This window comes from Dermacentor andersoni, chromosome 8, assembly GCF_023375885.2.
Source record: "Dermacentor andersoni chromosome 8, qqDerAnde1_hic_scaffold, whole genome shotgun sequence".
Lineage (NCBI taxonomy): Eukaryota > Metazoa > Arthropoda > Arachnida > Ixodida > Ixodidae > Dermacentor > Dermacentor andersoni.
In genome coordinates, this window is record NC_092821.1 from 148,629,543 (window position 1) to 148,650,056 (window position 20,514).

At 43.6% G+C, this 20,514-nt stretch overlaps 1 protein-coding gene across 2 annotated transcripts in view; it reads left to right on the forward strand.

Annotated features, from left to right (window-relative positions):
* The window catches only part of LOC126528977 (arf-GAP with dual PH domain-containing protein 1-like), a 32,812-nt gene extending 13,785 nt beyond the window's left edge, over positions 1 to 19,027 (forward strand). For both annotated transcript variants that reach the window (XM_050176579.3, XM_050176580.3), the window contains 3 exons: positions 1,381 to 1,599; positions 3,019 to 3,241; positions 11,173 to 19,027. In XM_050176579.3, the coding sequence (XP_050032536.2) occupies positions 1,381 to 1,599; positions 3,019 to 3,241; positions 11,173 to 11,240 (510 nt within the window). In that variant the 3' untranslated portion in view covers positions 11,241 to 19,027. The remainder of the gene's footprint in view (positions 1 to 1,380; positions 1,600 to 3,018; positions 3,242 to 11,172) is intronic.
* Positions 19,028 to 20,514: the final 1,487 nt, after the last annotated feature.

Sequence of the window (20,514 nt, forward strand, 5' to 3'; positions counted from 1 at the left end):
GCTTCGCCGCCGTACATATGTGTCATGCAAGAAAGCATGCTAACTTTGCGAAGCCGGCTTTAGTTTCGTGACCAACTGCACCGCACAAGCAATCTTCAAAAAATAAAAAAAATAAAGACGCGTTGTAGAATCTGATAAATACGTAATCGAACATTGTGGGCTACGGTTATTGCTCGAAAATCTTCCTAAGGCGGGCCGAAAGTGGGCATTTTCGGCATGCGCTGACCTTTGCTCAACGCATTTATTGTCCCTTAAGCGCCGCTGTGACAGATGCTGCCACTAATCGTGTTGCTATCGGGGTCACCATAGAGGCCAGCCATGTGTGCATGCCAATTGATCAAGCTCGAATTATCCCGTGAAGGCCAATTTTAGGATCCAAATAACGAAAGTCTGGGCCCAAAGAAAGATATGGGCGCCGGCCGGGATCTCCATCCGGAATCGAATTAACTGAAAAATTGAAATAGCCGAAAAATGAATTAATGGAAGTCTACTGTATAACGTCTATAGTAAAGGCTTTAGTGATGATGTGATCTATATGTCATATCACCTTGTAATGTGGCTTTGGCACCATGCCACCCAGATCTTTCTTTAAACCTTTCAGATGCTTTTAAACCCTTTAATACAACAACGCCACCTCTCAGTGACAAATTTAACTATTCCGCCTGTAAGATTTGCTGTTATGAAAAAATCACATAAATTAAATCATCGAGTTTACTGGCCCGAAACCAAAAAAGTGAATTAAATTAAATTATCGGGTTTACGGTTATGAAACTACACAGTGAGTTATGAGGGATGCCGCTGTGAAGGGTGTCAGGTTAATTTTGACCATCTTGAATCCTTTGCTTTATGTGTTACTATTGTAGCAAATGTCTGTCTCTAGCCATCTCGGCTTTAGCGCTGAACTTGTAGTAATCACACTGGCCGTTTGCCATTCGCTCAATCGCCATGTCTTGCGATTATAGTACTGGTCCACGGCTTATGGCTAACAATTCTTCATGAACTGATGTATGCCCATGAGCAAAGTATATTGACCACAACTGTGCCGAAAGAAACTTAATTTCTTCCTGATTGAGTTGCACAAAGTGAAGTAAACGAGTGCACTGGAAAGTTTGCTCTGCCAAACTTGAAGTGCTGCCCACAATTCCGTGTTTAAACATTTGCAGACAGACCAGAAAATCGGCTTCGTTGCGAAATCCCCGGTTCGTATATTTATGCTCAAGGGAGTACTTTAAAAAAAAAAAAAAAGTTTCCTGTAGGTATGACTGAGTATAGGTCGCTTTATTCCTTGCATTTCGTTGCGTTACAAGCCTGTGGCCTTCATCTGTAGATTTTCTCCTCGAGGTGTGACGGCGGCATCTTTCGCTCGCCACTTCCCTGCAGACAATCGTGGACTGGTACAGCGCGCTAAGGGCGGCCAAGTTGCACCACCTCCAGGTGGCGTTCCCGGGCGCCAAGGAATCTCAGCTGGTGCCGCACCTGACACGCGACTTCCTCAGAGAGGGCTGGCTCTGGAAGTCCGGACCGAGGCCTGCCGACCAGCACCGGCGCCGCTGGTTCACCCTGGACGACCGCAAGTGGATGTACCACGAGGATCCGCTGGTGAGTGTCGACGCGTCATCATTGCACGGTCATTTTAAAGTGGAGCGTTCTTAGTGAACACCTTCCGGACTTGAGCTGACCTTGGCTGCTGCTGCAGTCTTCCTAAACAGCTCAGAACAAGACGGCACACATTTAACCAGCTGTCTTATACGTATAGCCATCTGTATTACGTATAATGGTGAGCTCGTCTCGAGATTTGTTTCCCACATAGTTACATAATCAAACAACAAATGCGACCTAAATATTCTCACTGCAACAAACAGTATACACCAAGTGCATTATTACTTTTATTAAAGTGAATAGTTCTCTCTGGCTGTCTCTCCAGTTTTCATGGTCGGAGGAGTATGTTACTTGAGTAGCACAGGTACTTTTCTTCTGCTAGCTCCAACCAGCCCTCCGAAGTGCACGTGTTCTTGTGCGAGAGCTTTGCTGTGTCCAAAGGCTTAGATGCTGTGGTTGGCACTGACCTTGCGTTGCATTCCTCCACTGCCTTGCTCTTCGACACAGATTAATTTGATTTTTCTTCTTAATCAATCTCGGCCGAAGTTCCCGGCCAACACCCATGCATTTCTATAGGCTCAAACTTCCATTATTTCAATTCTAAAATTGGTGTTCGACGGTTAATTGGAACTTTACCAGTGAGCATGCATGCACCTGACCCCTATGGTGACCCCAATAGCAACCTGTTCAGTCCAGCATCCATTTCGGCAGAGCTTAGGGGACAGTGAACACGTTGAACACCCGTCATAAATTTCCCATTGAAAATAGCTATTATCGGCTTGCCCAAGGAAGATGTTCAAGCAATAACAGTAGCTGACAATGTTCGATTACTGTATTTACCCGAATAGAACGTGCGGCTTCTTTCATTCCCCCCCCCCCCCCCAAAAAAAAAAAATTTAACCTCAAACTGCGTTCGCAGGGTGCTGGTGCTTTGCCGCATAACATGGTTGTATTGCGGCGAAGCCGCCTTTCAGAAAACGACCGCCACTATGCGACGCACATCGAACATTTGACAATTTTTCTTACTAAGAAACCGGGTGCGCGTTAGATTTCTACTTTGTTTAGGAGCTTTATTGGTATCACTACATTTTTTGTCTACTTTTGACTCTTTAAAAGCGGGCATGGTTTTTATTTGGGGGTGTATGATAATCTGCCAAATGAATCAGCAGCATGTTCTGACGTTTCTTCTGCATCATTTTTATTTCGACTCGCCTTATAATTCGATCAATTTCATTGGTCTCGTAAGGGTCGAATTAACGGAAATGAACTGTATTGAAGTTTGTTGTATTGAGGCTTAACTGTTTGTCAGCAAGGCTTCTTGCTTTGGTTTCTTGCATTGTCTTTATTTTTATTTATTTTATTTTATATTTGTGTCTTGCTAGTCGCCTCAAATTGAAACCCACAATCTTGCTTCAATAGGATGCCTACCCGAAAGGTGAGGTGTTCCTGGGCCACCGAAGTGAGGGATACTCTGTCCAGACCGGGGTGCCACACTTGTTCAAGGAGATGCCCTTTGCCTTCACGGTGAACACGCCACACCGAAAGTTCGTCATGGGTGCCGAGAGCGACCGGGACCGCATTGAGTGGATCGCGGTGCTGCAGAAGGTGATGGAGCGCCCTCTGACACCACAGGACACCAACAGTAAGGCTCGGCTCGCCCTTCGGCTGTGACTGGCCGGTCGCACTGGAGCACTACTAACCCCGGGCACGAAGCATGGAGGTGGCGGTGCATGCGGCGACTGGGGGACGCAACTCGGTGACTTCTCACTGACCGCATGCAGCAGCATGTCTGTGTTTGTTCCAGCATGTCATGAAAGCTCGGTTCTTTAAAGCTGGAGATACATGGTATGACATGGCGTCTGATGTCATCTGCTATGTGCCTGGGAGATGGCCGTTCCAATTGTTGAAACTTGACAGAACTTGATCAGACTCGCTGGAAACCAGTGGAACCTGTTAGAAATTTTTCTGAGTTGTGTTGACACAACTGTTCGCACATTGTACTGCACGTGGAGTCGACCTGATAGAAGCAGTTGGAACGTGTCTGAAACTCGTATGCATTTGTTGGTACAACTGTCTATGGGGAATCAGATGAACAGTTGCCAGGTGATCGTACATAGATTGCACATGAGAGTCGTACCGTGTGTCTCCGCTTAATCGCCTGTCTTCATTTTGTTTGTGGTGGAATGCTTGGATTCTTTAAGAGGAAGCTTTGGCTTAGGAGCTCGTATGTACTGCAGAACCTCGTTGATATGTTCCCGTTACGTACGTTTTTCTGACGCCAACGTTCGCAGTCGAGAACACAAAAAATGACCCAACAGAGTTACGCTCATTTTTTTACTGGTTCATACGTTCCCGGAAAACACGATTCTTTGGCACCAACTTTCGGTACGTCGCCAAACTGCGATCTTATGATACATTTTCCAACCGCTAGATCCCATGTAAAGAAGAAAATGCATGAGACGCACGTGATCGAGAACAGTTTATAGCTGCACTGCAATACTTGCTCGCCCGTCTCGCGGGGAAACGCCGGTGTACACTCAGTTTGTAATTTCGGTAACAGCAAATTTTCTCCAGGATCGTCACATGCGGCATTCACGGCTGTCATCACCAATGCTATTGCGATAAGCATCTTCACCTATCTGTTTCACAGCGTGTGGTGCGGTCGGAAGTGTAGCGCATGCTTTTAATAGGCGATAACCTAAATGCGTCACCGTTTCCTGCTGCAGACTGCGATCGTATACATTTTCCAGCCACTAGATCCCATGTGAACAAGAAAAGGTGCAAGGCACGCACGATCGAGAACAGTATGTGGCCGCCCGTCTCACATGAAAACAATCGCATGCACAGTTTCTTATTTCGGTACCAGCAAATCTCCGCCCGGGTCGTCGCACGTCACATTCACAGCTATCGCTGCCAAACCTATTGCGATAAGCATCTTCACCTATCTGTTGTACAGCGCGTGGTGCATAGTTCCATTCGTAGCGTACTGCACACTTTTAGTAGGCGAAAATCCAAACGCACCGCCATTCCCTTCTACAGGTGGCGCAATGTGGGCATCACGGTTCACTTTGGCAGCATTTGGCATCGCCCACCAGCTCGATTTCTTCCATTTCTCGTCGCCCTCTTAACACACTACACAATAGGAAAACAACAAAAAGTATCTCAGGCCACTGGATTTGCAGCGATCTGCGGGACGCTTCGCATTACGTAGATGTTGACAATAGTTGAGTGTGTCAAATTTCTTTGGTTACTTTGGATCGTACGCCTTCCCAGTTAGTATGTCTTTTCTCACGTTTTTTTCCAAAACGTATGAACGAGTTTCTACTATATATGCATCGGAATGGAGAAGCCATATTGCTCAGTATCTGCTGCACACAACTTGATACGGTTTATTGCATTTAAAAGAAGCTCAAATTTAGTGACTGTGGAGAGGTAATCTCCTACTTAGGCTGTCAATTTATTTTACAGAAATCTTGAAAATTTCAAATTCTTAAAATAGGTGAAGCATGATGTTTTGAGCTCTGTAGCTGAGTAATAAGGAACAATATTACAATTTTGTTAACTGCACTTACTAAGGCATTGAAGGGGGTCAAAATAGATGTAATATGCGCTGCTTTAAAATACAGTGAAACCTCGTTGATACGATCCTCTCGCTAAAGTTTGTGATCAAAAACATGAAAAATTACCCAATGCAGTTGCGCTTCTTTACCATCAACGTTCCTGAGAACACACATCTTTCATCACCAATGTTCAGTGCATCACCGAACTGCGGTCATATGACACGTTTTCGGCCTGCTAGATTTCGTGTAAACAAGAAAAGCGCGAGGTGTACGCGATAGAGAACAGTAGCCGCCGTTGTCGCAAGAAAACGCCGGGGATGCTCAGTTTCTTATTCCGTTACCAGCAAATCTCCCAGTGGGTCTTCGCATGCCAATTTCACCGCTGTTACCATTAACCCTATGGTGATAAGCATCTTCACCTGTCTGTGTCACAGCGTATGTGGCGTAGTGCCATTGGAAGCATACTGCATGCTTTAAATAGACGATAACCCAAACGCGCCACCGTTCCTTGCTGCAGGTGGTGCGAAATGAGTGTCATGTTTCACTCTGGCAGTATTGTAGGCATCGTATTCCAGCATAGCCCACCAACTCGATTTAATTTCAGTTTCCCATCGCCATCTTAAAACACCACACGTTAGGAAAACGACAGTACGTTTCTCAGGCCAATCAGGCTCCATTAGCCTGATCGACGCATGTCGACGTCTCGTGCTGCAACGATTCAGACCAAGTAGGCAGGTTCCATCTTCCTACTGAAATGCCCCGCTGGAAAAAGTTGCTGACCCAGGCCGAGTTCGAGGAGCGCTAATGTAAGCTTGATGAAGCCACGAAAACAATGCGCACCTCGGGGCCGCTCAGGGCTCCATCAGCTAAATATGTGTTGGTGTCTTGTGCTGCAATAGCTTGCACAATGCTTAGCATTGTGAAGACGTCAGCTACAGTTGAGTCTGCCAAATTTTTGGAGGGACTTCGGATCGTACATATTCCTGGTTGGTACGTTCTTTCTCGTGTTCCTTCCCAGAATGTATGAATGAGGTTCTACTGTATTTGTGAGTGGTAGTTTTGCAAAACCCTCGTAAGCATTGTAAGAATTTTGCATGAAGTGTAAACTTATATATTAGATACTTTAACAGTTTACAGAACTGTAATATGCATCTTTGGTGCAGAGTTACATATTTTTAAGCTTCATGCTTAAGTTGTTGTTCTTTATCTTATCAATTTTCAGCAATTCTTGTTTAAAAACTCGAGGCCCTAAATAAAAATTCTGCTACCTAAGCTCAGTAGAACTCAGCCGTCTTTCTCAAATGCAACAAATATCAGTCAGATTGATTAAGCGTTTGCCTCAGCAGAGCATCTTTGCACTTCATTAAACTGGGAAATTGGCATCGGGCTCCCGAGTTGAAGCTTATTGTTTGTCTGTGTAATCCTGTCTGTAATCCTATTGTTTGTCTGTGTAATCATGCTAGCCATTCCTTCATGAACGACGTACTGTATGTGTGTTTGTTTAATCATGTATTGTGAACCATCCCTCTCCTGCCGTTCAGATGTCCACCCCAACAGCTTGTCGCTGAACTAAACTCCTCTTATATGGCAAAGCTCTTTGTAAAGAATCACATTTCAGTCCATAGCCTGCACCACAGGGCAAAGTTTCATGTAAGGAATAAAGAGATCCATTTTCACCAGCGCATCACTCAAGTACAACGGAATGGAACACACACAGCGCTGTTAAGTGGCACGTGGGCGAGGGACACTTCGTTCAATTGCATTTTTTGTGCCTTCGCTTCAGTTGTCTTTACCTGTTCTCACTGGTTTTTAAAGTGCATTCAGACTTTTTTTTGGGAAAATAATGTTTCACTTCAGCGCAGCAAATAATGTTTCAGTCCATGTTATTCATTTCTGAAGGAGAGAAGTGGAAAGGGTGTTTCTGTGAGGGGGGGCCGCCGTGTTATCAGATAGTCTCCGTTTGGCACACAATGCCAAACGGAATCCAATGCCAAGTTGAATCCACGTAGACCTCATTGATCAATACCTCTCTCCTCCATTCACAGCCGCCCAATCTTGGCGATAACTTTGGCAAAGCATTGCCCAGACTGATGACAGAGTGTGAAAAGGAATAACATTAAAATAGAACAGTAGTTGCATTATGCTGGCCCTGCTTTCTGCTACCGGCCACAAGCATTGTGCAAACAAGCATTTCCACTGAGCTGCTGTGTGTAAATTGTTAGGATGGGCCAGGCCAGCTGGAATAGACAGTAAACGCCTAGCTAAATCGGTCGGTCCTTGGCAAAACAGCACTGTAACAGATGAGGACAAAAGAAAAGCTAGGCACACACACGCGTGCACCTACCTGCCTTTCTTTGTCCTCATCTGTGTTAGTGCTGTTTTGCCAAGTACAGTTGAACATAGCAATAACTTAATTTACGAGGAATGTGAAAAAAATTCGCTTTCACGAGAATTTCACTGTTGCGAAATGAGACAGCACAGATAGGTAGTACGTCACAGAACGGAACTTTACTGTCAAAATTCCGTTAGCTTACTTTGGACAGCTTTCCGGAGGATATAGAACTGCATTGCCGACAGTACAAAGTGCGCCGCATGCATCGATCAGCAGGGGCACCACAGCCATGGAGCAGTATTCTCGTTAAATTGCTTTCCGAGATACGATCACTTTTGCGAGATTTGTGGCACCAGACGCAGAGCAACGGCACTCCGTGCACGCAGCAGCATTTCTCCAGCGCACGCTGTCGCCCGTAAGTGCCAACGTGTCCTGTGCCAAGCGCGAAAGTGATCGTATGTTGTATACCCGAAAGCAGCCGATCAAGATTACGGTCCCTTCACGCAATTCTGTGCCCGACGCCAAAACCGCATGCGATGCCATTTGGGTGGCATCAAAACCAGCGTTCTTGAAGCAGGGGATGTGTATTCCCGGACGATCACTCAATCACAGCCCGATGCGTGACACTCCATGCTGCGACTGACATCTCAAGTGCCATAAACAATTCCACGTCGGTGAGACATAGATTTCTTTGTGTTTGCTGCATTTTTCTCACCGAGGCGCACATTATGCACTGCACTAGGCATGCAAAAGCTGTCGTCACATGCTGGCAGCAACATGCATACCGCTTCAAATGACTGATCAACAAACAAGATGGCAGCCATGACGTGTTTCCACCATACGCAACCGCTTCCGGCACTAGGTTGTTTTTGTAAAAAAAATGGCGGCGCCCGCGCAACTGTAATGTGATGGCGTTTTACACAGCTTTAGTGCAAAGCAATCGCATTTGACCATAGTTTTGAGCCAGCTGGCCTTACACAAGTAGGTAATATGCTGGGTTACGTTCTGGCAAATTTCGTTGATGTGCGGGTTATTAGTACAGAGACATTGCATTGTCGAGAGCTACGAAATGCATTGAATCCTATGGGCATATGGGGATACGAAAATGTTTTGTTGTCATGAGAATTTCGTTGTTGCTGGATATCTTTAACGTGGGTTTCGACTATGTGAACCTTCAACAACTAGTACAAGTTTCCTCACTACTAAACCTGTCTCTTATCGCACCCTTTGTTTCACCCACAGCGACCCCACAAGCTGAACTGTGGCATTGGTTTTATTGCATGTTGAATGGTGTCCCAACCTGCTTGATTGTACGTGTGCCTTTCTATAATTTGGCCAACTGTGACTGATGTGATTCTGTGTTGTCTTCCTTCCCATGTGACTAACCCAACTGCTTGTTGGAACTTAAAATGTCTGCGGCCATCGCACTGCACGAAGCATGTGTCGTTCACAAAGTGACCTGAGTTATTTTTTCTTTTTTCAAGTTAATAAATTTCATTTGTGTGCTCATTTTAACACATGTCCAGTGTGCTGTCATTAAATTTTCTTTTTATTCCTCCCTTACTTTTATAACCTATCTTTTTATGCCTGCCTAACATCCAAGCACTTGTGGCTGCTTGGTGTGTCAGTGAAAATGTGCTTGTGTACACTTATTTGTTCATTGATTGATTGATTGATTGATTGATTGATTGATCAATTGCTTGATAATTTGATTCTTGAGAATTTGATTTTATCATTTGATTCGTCATTCTGCACATGAAATCCCTCTGTATACTGTGATCAACAGTTTCATAAACGACAGAAGCCTCAGTCTGCAAGCGGCTCTTCCAAAAAGTGACCTGTAATCATTGGGGTTAGTTTCAGGCTTAGACTCCCCTTGTTCAACCACAGTTGGTTACATCAGCTCTCCGCTTTCCTGCCAAAAATTTCTTGCCAAAAACCTGGGCGCCTGTACTTCAGCTGTGACATCACAAATTTCACAGTACAGTCGAACCCACTTACAACAGTACCACATATAACCACGTAGAACCATGTAACCGATACCGTATAACGCACGAAATTTGAAGGTGCAGCAGCTGTTAATTGTTACATCCGAGTACTACAGTCAAATGCACTAATAATGATCCTAGATATAACGATTTATCAGTTATAACGACTGCATTTCACTGCATTTACAATTTTCCGACCATGCCCTATTGAAATTGTGCCCAGGTAGAACAAACGTTTTCAACAGTGTTGTACTGCTACAATGAACTCTTCAAAACCGGCCACAGTAAAAGGAGGGCGCTTGCAAATTTCCGAAGCACGGAATCGCAACCGAATTGGGCACATAGCAGCACTCCCCCCCCCCCCCCCCCCCCCCTCCTTCCCGCTCCAGTCCAGTGGCAACAAAGATAATACCGCCAAGATGACCGATTGCTGCACGCAGATTTCATAAGCCGTGAGGAAAATCGCTCGCTTACAACTCTTCCAGCCATGCAAGGGCAACCATGCTTTCAAGGCATGTCTTCAGCATGCTTCAGGGCGAGGCAGAACGGCGGCCGTGGCCTCTGTGATAGCATGCACCAGTCCTCTCATGGAAACCATGATGGCAGCACTTTAGTTCTTTGCGCAGTTCTTCATGCGGCACCGCGTGCAATCTCTGGAGGTCACGATAGCAGCACGCTCATTTAGAGTCGGCGGACGTTACGTCACTGTTATTGGGAGTTCGCGGCTCATCCACGCTTCATTTGCATTGTTACCGATAAATATTGCGGTGGCGTTCTACCTTTCAAACTTCATAATTTTTCGACTGAAGTGACATATAAAACGCAACTTCGCACTTTCAAGTACCGATGCAGCTGACGCTGCGGTCGTAACGGCAAGACGTTTGTAAACTGCCGGCGTGCCACAACTGTTTTCGCTTGCAGCCAACTAGAATGCTTCGCTATCATATTCAGAATCCACTCATGTTCCGCTGATAGCAAAACATATAACTAGCTCTCAAAGAAAAAATGGCGGTGGCTGCACTCGTAGTTTCGAAATGGCAGGTGACCGGAACCGGCAGGGCGCCATTTTGAGAGAGCTACGACACCGCATTTCATTCTTGAGATGACGTTTTCTACGGAAACTTTCAGTTAGATGCGGTAAAGTGCCAGGAACAAAAAGTTAAGACGTGAAAAATACGATTTTGGAACCCAAGTGTTGTCAAATCTTAACTGCCACAGCCAGATTAAGTGTCGTTAACGTTTGCATGTTTTGAAGGGCAGGATCACATATAACGAACTACTGATACAACAACCACTTTTCCCAGAACTGTGGAGTTTGTTATAAACGAGTTCGACTGTATTGTTAGAACCGGTAATGCTATAAGTGGTTTTGGACTACACTTCTTTCTGTCTAGTTAAAATGTTTGTTCCCTCTGCATTTTTTTCGTGCAACCCGGTTATAAGAATTGTCGATTTATAACGATGGGGATTTTCTTGGCATCTGACTATCTTTATAAGTGGGTTCGGCTGTACTTTCTTATATTCTGATCATTCTCGCATTGAAAAAGAAAAGTGATATCAAGTTATGTTAAGAAATGCGGGTTGTGTGTTTTTCCCTTTCCCTTCCGCACCGCAAGATATTTAGGAATTCTGAAGTGAACAGGTCGGCAAGTATGGCAAAGAAAAACTACAGCTTGTTCATTGTTGCTTACAGTGGCGGCCAAACTCGTCAGGAAGCGACCGTCTCTCTCCTCGTCTCTTCAAATTCTCAAGGTCAGGTGACCTGCTCTTGGCATTCAGGAGTCCTCACCCACAGAGTCAAGCCAAAGGTTGTTGCGCCCCATTGCTGTCGCCGCCACTGTGGTCGTCTTCGTCGTACCAAGCCATCGTCCAACGCGTATTCACAGCTCCGGCTGGAAAGAAAAAAAAAAAATGGAGGCAGCCGTTTAAATTCTCCCTGGACTTCTGACGGCTGTCGCTCACTCGAGCTAGTCGATCAGCACTTTTTCTCTTTTAATACTACTACTTCTTGCTAGTAATGCTAGCTCCTCCACAGCAGGACTGCGTTGTTACTAGCTACGAGTTACTCTTTTCTCTTTTCCTTTTTTTTAAATTTACTTTAAATAAAAAGCAGCGAGGTGAGAGGCTGAATGTTCAGCAAACAGGCCCAAAGATTGAGCAGTCGTTTCAGGTTTGAGAAGTAGGTGAATGTCCAGGAAATGTTGTAGCATGCCCTCATCACCTGTATAGTGATCGGCCTTTATTTTTATTACCTGCGCAGTTAACTTTGATGACCGACTCAATATTGTGCTTGTTCACTTTATCTCAGTATGACCACAGCCTATACATATTGCACTTTCCTCTAGGAATATATATACACATAGATATCAAAGTCTTAATATAATCAAAGAGGTTACTTTGAATACTTTTATAACCTCGCACGCGTTTTCTTGTTTACTGATCGGAAAAACTGATCCACCCGACAGTAGCCCAGAGATACATAGGAAACCCAACATGTGTTCCGCAGAAAGAAAGCTTCACAGTGGAGGAAACATTTGTCCTGGTCCGGGGATTGAAGACAGGTCCAACACCTTTCCTGGGCAGTTGGCTTACCATCTGAGCTAGCCAGGGTGCTAGCACATCTCAATAATGAGGCCTTCCTTTATGTTGCGCATTTTTATAGATTCATCACATTCAGTGTCCCTGTGCTTTTGAGCCATCAATTAACCCCCTTCCCCACGACTGCAGTGTATGGTCATCACCGGAATCGGTGCCAACCTAGCAGATCATGGATATGTACATGATGTGGAAACATACCTCGCAGTGTGATCCCGTGATGATTGTAATCGTCAAGTTGCTTCTAGTTGCAGTTTTCGACACTAGATGGTTGTTGCTGGCATTTTGTGTAGTTTTTCAGTTTATTATGTGCTGCTTGAACGCTTGCATTTGGAAACACGGCTGGCTGGAAAATATAGGAAAATTTTTATAATTTCCTGCATTACATAAAGGGAGTTTAATTTGGCCTCATCTCTGCGATCTGCTGGCCTCCTAGTTAGCTCAGACGGCAGAGCGATATCTACGAAAAGGCGGTCCCGAGTACGGTCCCCAGACTAGGACAAACTATCTTCGACTGCAAAGCTTTCCTGGTGAGAAGCCCGTAGGCATTCCATTTGTAGCTTCAAGCTACTCTCTCAAGGAGGACAGTGTCTTCCTTGTGCGAAGCCCGCTTCGCATTGTGGATTCCCACAGAACTGATTTGCCATATTCTTGTTTACTGTGTGTCCAGCTTTGGGAAAATACTTTTTTGGTGTCTTTTTTTTTTGTTGTTCTTTGTATGTTACTTTTAAATTTGCATTTAGTATTTTCCCCTTGCAATCTGTCGGAGTGAACAGATGCATCAGCAGGCCTTTTTTTGATGATATTGCTCACATTGTTGAATTCTGAAATCTTTTTTTAATACTAGGACAGTTATCGTTATTGTCTTTTGTTCTTAAGTGGCCTACAATGAGTTTCACGCGAATACTTTCTTTTTTCCCCTCCAAAGGTGAAGGGATTGAAAGCAGTGGTTACACTTTAGTAGTTGTAGATATTCTATTTCTAGAGAGAGTCTACGAGGTTGGGTTTCAGAATTTGCTGAGACTGACAGGAAGGTCTGCAGAACGACAATGGTGCTTTTGTTGCTGATGCCCCTCCGGGATGATCGTGTGCACCCAGAAGTGTGATACACCTTTCTACATATGTGAAATTTCTTGCAATACTTAATGCTGTACAAAAATATAAAGTGTGCCTATAATTCTTTTTATTTACTGTTCTTTTATCCTCTTTTTTTTTTGAGCCTTAAATGTGGTCACAAAATAGTCATGGTACTACTTTGTCGTTAAATTTTAAATCTGCTATGATGCGATATGCCAGCATTTGCCTGCACCCCGCGAGTCGACTTACCTGTCTCGATCTATCTTCTTCTGTCGCATTAAATGTGATTAGTCTTTCTAGCGCAATACTGCCATTTACATGGTGGTACACCATTTCACACATGGTATTTACTCCATTTACATTCATTTACATGAATGCAATGTGACGGCCATTGTAACATTCTTGTAAATGCAGCTGCCAGGGGGAGCAGCTGTGTGCATTTTGCGTTCTCGCTTTTGCAGAATCAAAAGATGTGCCCTCGATTTGTAATAATTCAGCCTTGGACGGTCATCCCGGTCATGTCCACATTCAGCTTATGCATTTTCAATGCATTTCAGCACTGCTACATTCAAACGGGCTTCAGTTAGTTTGAACTTCTTGCTTATCGGACAAAGTAGTCTTAAATGCAAAAAAAAAATCCCACATATAGTACAAGCTTTCTTTTTATTATTATTTTTGGTTCTCAGAATTCTGGTATTTAATGTCTGTGCCTTTAATTGTATTTGGGTACTAAACCTTCTGTAAGTTTCAGTGTTTTCGTTTTTGATCGTTTGTTTTTTCTTGTGTGACCAAAAGCAACAGATTTGATCGCATTGGATTGGGATGTATTTCTCATTTGTTTCCTACTTTATGGCGCCCCTCGTAAAATATTCAGCTTTGTATTGTATGCAGGATTTTACGGTAATACAATTTTTGCTGCCAGACGTGTCTGGAAAACAGCACCTGTGGAGCTTTGGAAGATAGAAATATGGCTTCCATAGCATTTAGTTTTCAAACCTTGTATTTTGATGAAGCGATTGGCAATTGATTTTCAAAGCTTGCTAGAACACGTAAAAGCTTATTAGTGATTTAAATTTTTCAAATCTTTTTTTAACCCCTTCCGTGCCTGGCCATTATCCAGTATTCTGACCAAAACTAATCAGATTTTTTTCTTGCACATTTTTTTTAATTTTTTTTAATGAGAAATAGTATAGTAGACGATGCTTGGTGTGTTTATTTGAAATATCAAACCATTACTGCAAAAGTGAAGCTTAACAGCACTACACATCACATACCGTGCAATAGGTATGAAAAAAGAATTTGACACTGAACTGTTCATCTGCAGCGTACGCTATGCCCAAGCGAGGCTATCAAAAGATTGCAGACTCAATTCATCGCTGAAGTCAACTTTTCTGGGACAAAGCCAGCAAAGCTCGAGCTGCCTGTGGCACCATTCTTAAAGACCCCAGTTTCCAACATGCTTCACTTTCTCTGCTAGAATATACTTGCTCCTGCCCGTGCTGCCATCTGTGAGAAATGCAAGAAAGCTCTCAGATGAAATCAGCCCTTCCAGGGCATTGCAAAAAAAAAAAAAAAATTTACATGTACCTCCGCCGAGCTTAGCTCACCCTTTTTGTTGCTGTTTTTCTATAAACTCGTGGACTAACCAAGTTCGTCTATGGCACGGAAGGGATTAAGATTGCGTATGTGTACTGATCTCATTCGAGGCTGCTTGAAAAGAGGCACACAAGGGAAAAGTCTGCCGTTCCAAAAACTTTTAAGTTAGGCAGGTCCAGTGAGAGTTTCGATCACCACAAGCATTATAGCTGTCGTTTTACGGTGACCGTGTAGTTAGTAGTTGGTGCTTAGCTTTCTTGTTCTACGTGTCCAAAGTACAAAGCTAAGTTGTTGTGGCAGACAGATTTTTTTTGTGTGTGTGTGTTTTGCAAAGCACAGGATGCAAATCTTGGAGTTGGGAAAGTGTGCTCATACATTATCAGATCTTGTTGGGGTTCATGAAATTGCAAGAGGTCAACACTAATTAGGTGAGCATTGATCCATTTCGTGAAGCTGTGTACCCGCGGATAATGTATTCACATTATTCACACCCGTGCGGAAAGGTCTCCGCTCGCACGTAAGCCCTTATTCAAGCCAGGGTGAGCGAACCGTGCAAAACAACAACTGTTTTGTTGTAGTTAACAAAAACACAAGCGTTATGAAAACTTTTGGCTATGCAAACGTGTTCTAATATTTCCTTGTATGAACACCAAGACAATGTGGTGTACAAGTGTCTGTACATATATGCAGATATCACATTCTTATTTGTGTAGATGCAAGTTGCTGATAGGCATGAGTGTGATAATCTTTAGCTGCCGTCAGATTCAGGTGGTGTTCAGTGGAAGCCTAATATGACTAAAAGAATAGCGTCAATTAACCTCAAGTAGCTCATTAACTGTTGTCTATAATGACAATCTAAAAAAAAACACTTATTTGAGCTCTGCTACCGATACTTGATCTCAAAGCCAGTACTTGTATGAGCTTGTCATTGTGCTGCAGTTTGTTTTTTACACAGTCTCATTGTTTGAGAGTGATACTGAAAAGTATGACCACATTTATGTCACTCAACATGTTTTGCAATCTCCAGTCATGCATTGTGTAACTAGCCTGTCTAATCTGTGTATCCATATACTCGAGAAACACACAAGCACTTCAAATGTGGGGTGATCCAGTGATTGGTTACATTATAAAGTTAACTTAATTAATGGCAAAAATAGGATTTTAGTTAGTAAAATTTTGGGAAAAACCTGGAGGTTATGACATTTTAAGGTAGCCAAAATTATACCAAGTTGTAAACATGTTACAGTATCGAGCTAGACCGTTTAAACTTGGCTACATTCCCTTAAATATTTCCCAAGCGATATATTTGAGTAACTGATGTAAAAACAGTACAAAAAAGTTCCTTTTCTTACGTCACTTCAGCCTCGTTTTAAATTCTTCCAAGAAATGTATCTACAAGATTTTAATGCGTTCTCTTCTTTTATTGCACTGCCGATATGGGAACGCAGTGCCTGCAAGTTTTTCAATTTTATTACTTTTGGCTGTTTATGTCAAGTGAGCAGAAGGCCTCAGTGAAAGCTTTTTTTTTTTGTGTTATGTTTCAATAGTTCTTGAAGCGCTGCAGGACTTTTCCTGAAAAGTTGTGTGAGGAGAGCCATGTTTATTGTAATTTTGTGGGAAAAAGAAAAGTGGTTCCTGCATCATTCAATGCAGGCACGTTTGATTAAGGAAAAGGAAAGAACGTGGTTTGTTCAAGATGTCAGTTAGCACAATCACTCTATGCGATATGCCAGACACTTTGTAATGATTTGAGGTAGTTGGCCTACTCCTGACGGCAACATTTGGCATTGTAAGCAGTTGCCGACCACGTGGCCGATCAAACAAGCATACCCATTTGCGACCTTAAGAAGCTGCTTTAAGAGTACTCAAAAAGCCAGACACGGAAGGAATGGTTACCTTTCATTCTGCGATGCCTTCAGACTGTCTACACCAGGCCAGATGTAAAAGATTGGTAAACTGCGAAATGGCATTGCTTAAAAAAAAATAACATGCCAAGACATTTTCACTACTACTGCAAGCACCCAAACGTCACAGTTAAATAAAACAGGGTTTATTGCAAACAGATCTCGATGTATCATTTCTCAAGCATTACACACGTGTGCAGCCATAGAACACGAGGCCCTCCATAGTACGCCTCCACAATTTAGCCCTGCAAATTCATGGTCACTATCTTTGTGAAGCGTGAGAAAGAAACAGTTGTGATGGACACATCGGGCACATAATGTCGGTCCACGGCTCATGCGATGCAAGAAAAAGGTTGCCTTAGAGCAGTGGGACTCTATCTTTCCATTTCCTCTATCGTATTGTCATGTCTTGTCAATTTTTCTTCACGAACTCTTTTACAGATACAGTGCTTAACCTTTTTCAGATGCCCTGCGTAGAAGCTGCCATATCATGTAGCCAATCTCATTAGCTTGCTATGCGAGCCTTGAAGCACAGTTGAGTGCTTCACTGAGTGTCCTTAACAAGTACCTTAGCCTACTAGAAGCTGCCTAGAGATGCATAAACGTACTGCTACTACACACATGTACTTATAGAGTTTATGAGATGTACCACTAGAAGCACATGTCTTAAAATACCAGTTATGAGTAGTTGCCATATTGCACCAGAGTGTGTTAGGGAAGTGTAAAGTGCTATTTTGTAGATGTTGCTAGCTGCAAGCATGTTCACATATCTTCAATGTTGCAAAATGACCTGGCAAGTTCCAAAGCATTGGTGTCGGAAGGCCAACTGCTACGAAATTTTGGACTGTGTAAGACAAACTGTTCATGACAATGTGGATAAAACAAAGCCCCCTGGCAAAATTTTACGTTTGAACCACAATCGGATGCATTATGAAAACCTAGCAATATTTTTTATAGCACCAAAGAATGTGCCATCGTTACCACTCACCAGAAAGGATGCAAAACCCGCAATGTTTATAAACAGTTTGGCGCATGGGGTTCCGAGACTCAAGTTCGTAGTACGCCAAAAAATCTAGGAGGCTGACATGCTGGGGCTCGCATCGTATCTGCTGACCTCCAGATGCCCACTTAGCTTATTTAAAGGGGGTGAATGAGAAAACTAGGAATTTTTCAGGCCTGGAGCTTTGCCAAGCTTTCTTCCATAACACACACAGTTATCTTAATAACCAATTGAGCCAAACCGAAGTTTCGGTGCAGTTGTCCTTCTAAGCGACTTGTAGTATCCGACACCAGTCGCACGAAGGCTTGTTTCACACTCCGGCACGTTCATAGCCTGCAGTCAAGCTTTGCCACGGGGATCAGAATTGTCTCATTCAGCCATGAACTCCAGGGTTAAGTGCTTCAGCGAAGGCCAGGTTCTTGGAGCACAGAGTGCATGCTGGCACAGACGTACAAATGTTGCATCATCTGTGATGACTTGTCAGATTGCAGTTGGTCATCACACACTGACACAAAGGTTGTTACAATGCTGATGCACATTTTATTATTATCTTTGTTCAAGCAAATGATAATATTACAAAAAGTTGCTGGGTTCAGACCCACTGAGGGGCACCTGCCAAGATAAAGGGTACATGCGATCCTTGGCTAGACACCTAGTTGTCGCAAGGGCATCACTGCTTGTGGGAAGCTCCTACTGTTTGGTGCAATTATTCGTGGCTCTCTGCCACAGTGGCTGGACGGAAGCGCAGCCTACCGATGCACACTGCTGGGGCGGTATTCTCTGTCGTTCACTTCGGAGAAATACAATCACTCTTACGAGATTGTGTGTTTACGAAAATGTTACGAGAATGTTAAGAAATATTACGAGAATGTGCCAGGAGTGGTGCCGAGTCGCACTAAGTTTTGTGAGAGCAATTGTATCTCCCGAAGTGGTTAGCCAGAAATGCCACTCCCCGATCGCGGGCATGAATCAGCTGGTCCTACTCTGTCCACTGCCGCTCGACGCGTTGGAGTGTAAACAAGCCTCAAGCGAGTCCAGGATTAGTGTGTTATTGATGGCTTTATAATGTGTTATGCAACATTTCTTTAATGTAGAAATGATTTCCTGCTTTGTTCAAGTTGAACAATTTCGCAAACATTGCCATGTAGCACTCCTCTGTTGGCGTTGGATTGTCTCAACAAAGATTTGCATTCTCTTTCCGGTCTGCATGTAAATCAGGTTAACAGACCTTTTATAGCAAATTATATGTGATTTGGTGCTGAACAGTTTTTATGAATCTGCGAAATGTTTCGTGCTGTGTTCAAAACCTTGGATTATTTGGAAGAGTTGAGAAGTGTCACTCTTCCAGCAATAAAAACTTCAAACTTTCCATCAAATTGCGCATAAAACTGGTATTTTATTCTGAGAGACTGTTTGTGGAATTTGCATAATGCATATAGTACAGTAGACTTCCGTTAATTCAATTTCTTGGTTAATTTGATCCAGGCCGAAGGTCCTGGCCGGTGCCCGTGCATTCCTATTGACCCAAACATTCATTATTTCTGACCTAAAATTGGCCTTTGCCGAGTAATTTGAACTTTACCAGTGAGCATGCCCATGCCTTACCCCTATAGGGGCAGTGTCCATGTCAACGGAGCTTAGTGGACAGTGAATCCATTGAAAACATGTCGTAACATCACCTTCTGCCAAAAACACATTTTCGGCCTGCCCCAGGAAGATCTTCGTACAGTAAGTGTAGCTCAATGTCTTATTACGGTATTTACCTGATTATTACCTGTGTTATCTTTTTTTTTTTTTTTGAGGGGATTGGCTAAAAATTGCCTGCACGGTGCAGTCGGGTACGAAATCAAAACTGCATTCGCAGTGTTTTGCGATTTACCACATAATGTTTTGCAGCAAAGCTGACTCTAGAAAACCGGCCACCATTGAGCAACACACATTAAATCCTTGCCCATTTTTTAGCTGAAATAAGTGGAGAGTGTTTGTTTTCTACTTTGGGCATGTATAAGGTGGGCACCCGTTTGATTCGGGGAGGCCAAATAAATTGGCGGTGTGTTGCAGTTTCGTGCACGTCTTGCTTAATTCGGTGCACCGAATAATTGGATTAATTTTGTCGGTCATGTCAGAGTCTCATAAATGGAAAGCGACTGTAAACTTCTTTACCGAGGCTCTGAATTGAATTGAGTTCTGGGGTTTTACGTGCCTAAGCCACGATTTGATTATGAGGCACACTGTAGTGGGGGTCTCCGGATCTGTTTTGACCACCAAGGGATCTTTAACATGCCCCCCAATGCACGGGACATGGGCGTCTGCATTTGCCCGCGTCAAGATGTGGCTGCCATGTCCGCAATTTGATCCTGCGACCTCGTGCTTAGCAGCACAACACCATAGCCACTAAGGCACTGCGATGGGTCTTTAGTGAGGCTCTATTTTCATCTGATCACTTCCCGGGATGTTTTCATATTTGCATAAAAAGGTCTCCTGCACGATGCCTCCCTACAGAGATGGGCATTCTTTGGGCTGACTTAACCAATGAATGTTTGCTGAAAGTGATTGAGAAAGAGTATCGCTCATAACAGCAGTCAGGACATTGTGACTTGCATTTACAGTGCAGTTGTGCATGTTTTTTTTATTGTAGAGGTTGGTATGCTGGAGACAGCCAGTTCCCTCAGGAGACAGTTCATCTAACAGCACATAAGATGTCATCACAAGGTAGTTCTGCATTCTTGTTGTGGCAGAACATGTCCAGTCTCTCGATTGTCACTTTCACGCCCGCTAAAACCCTACTCACAGAAGAGCCGATGCATCAGATGTTTTTGAAAGAACTGTTACCTTCATGCTTGCCTTTAGCATTCTCATGTTA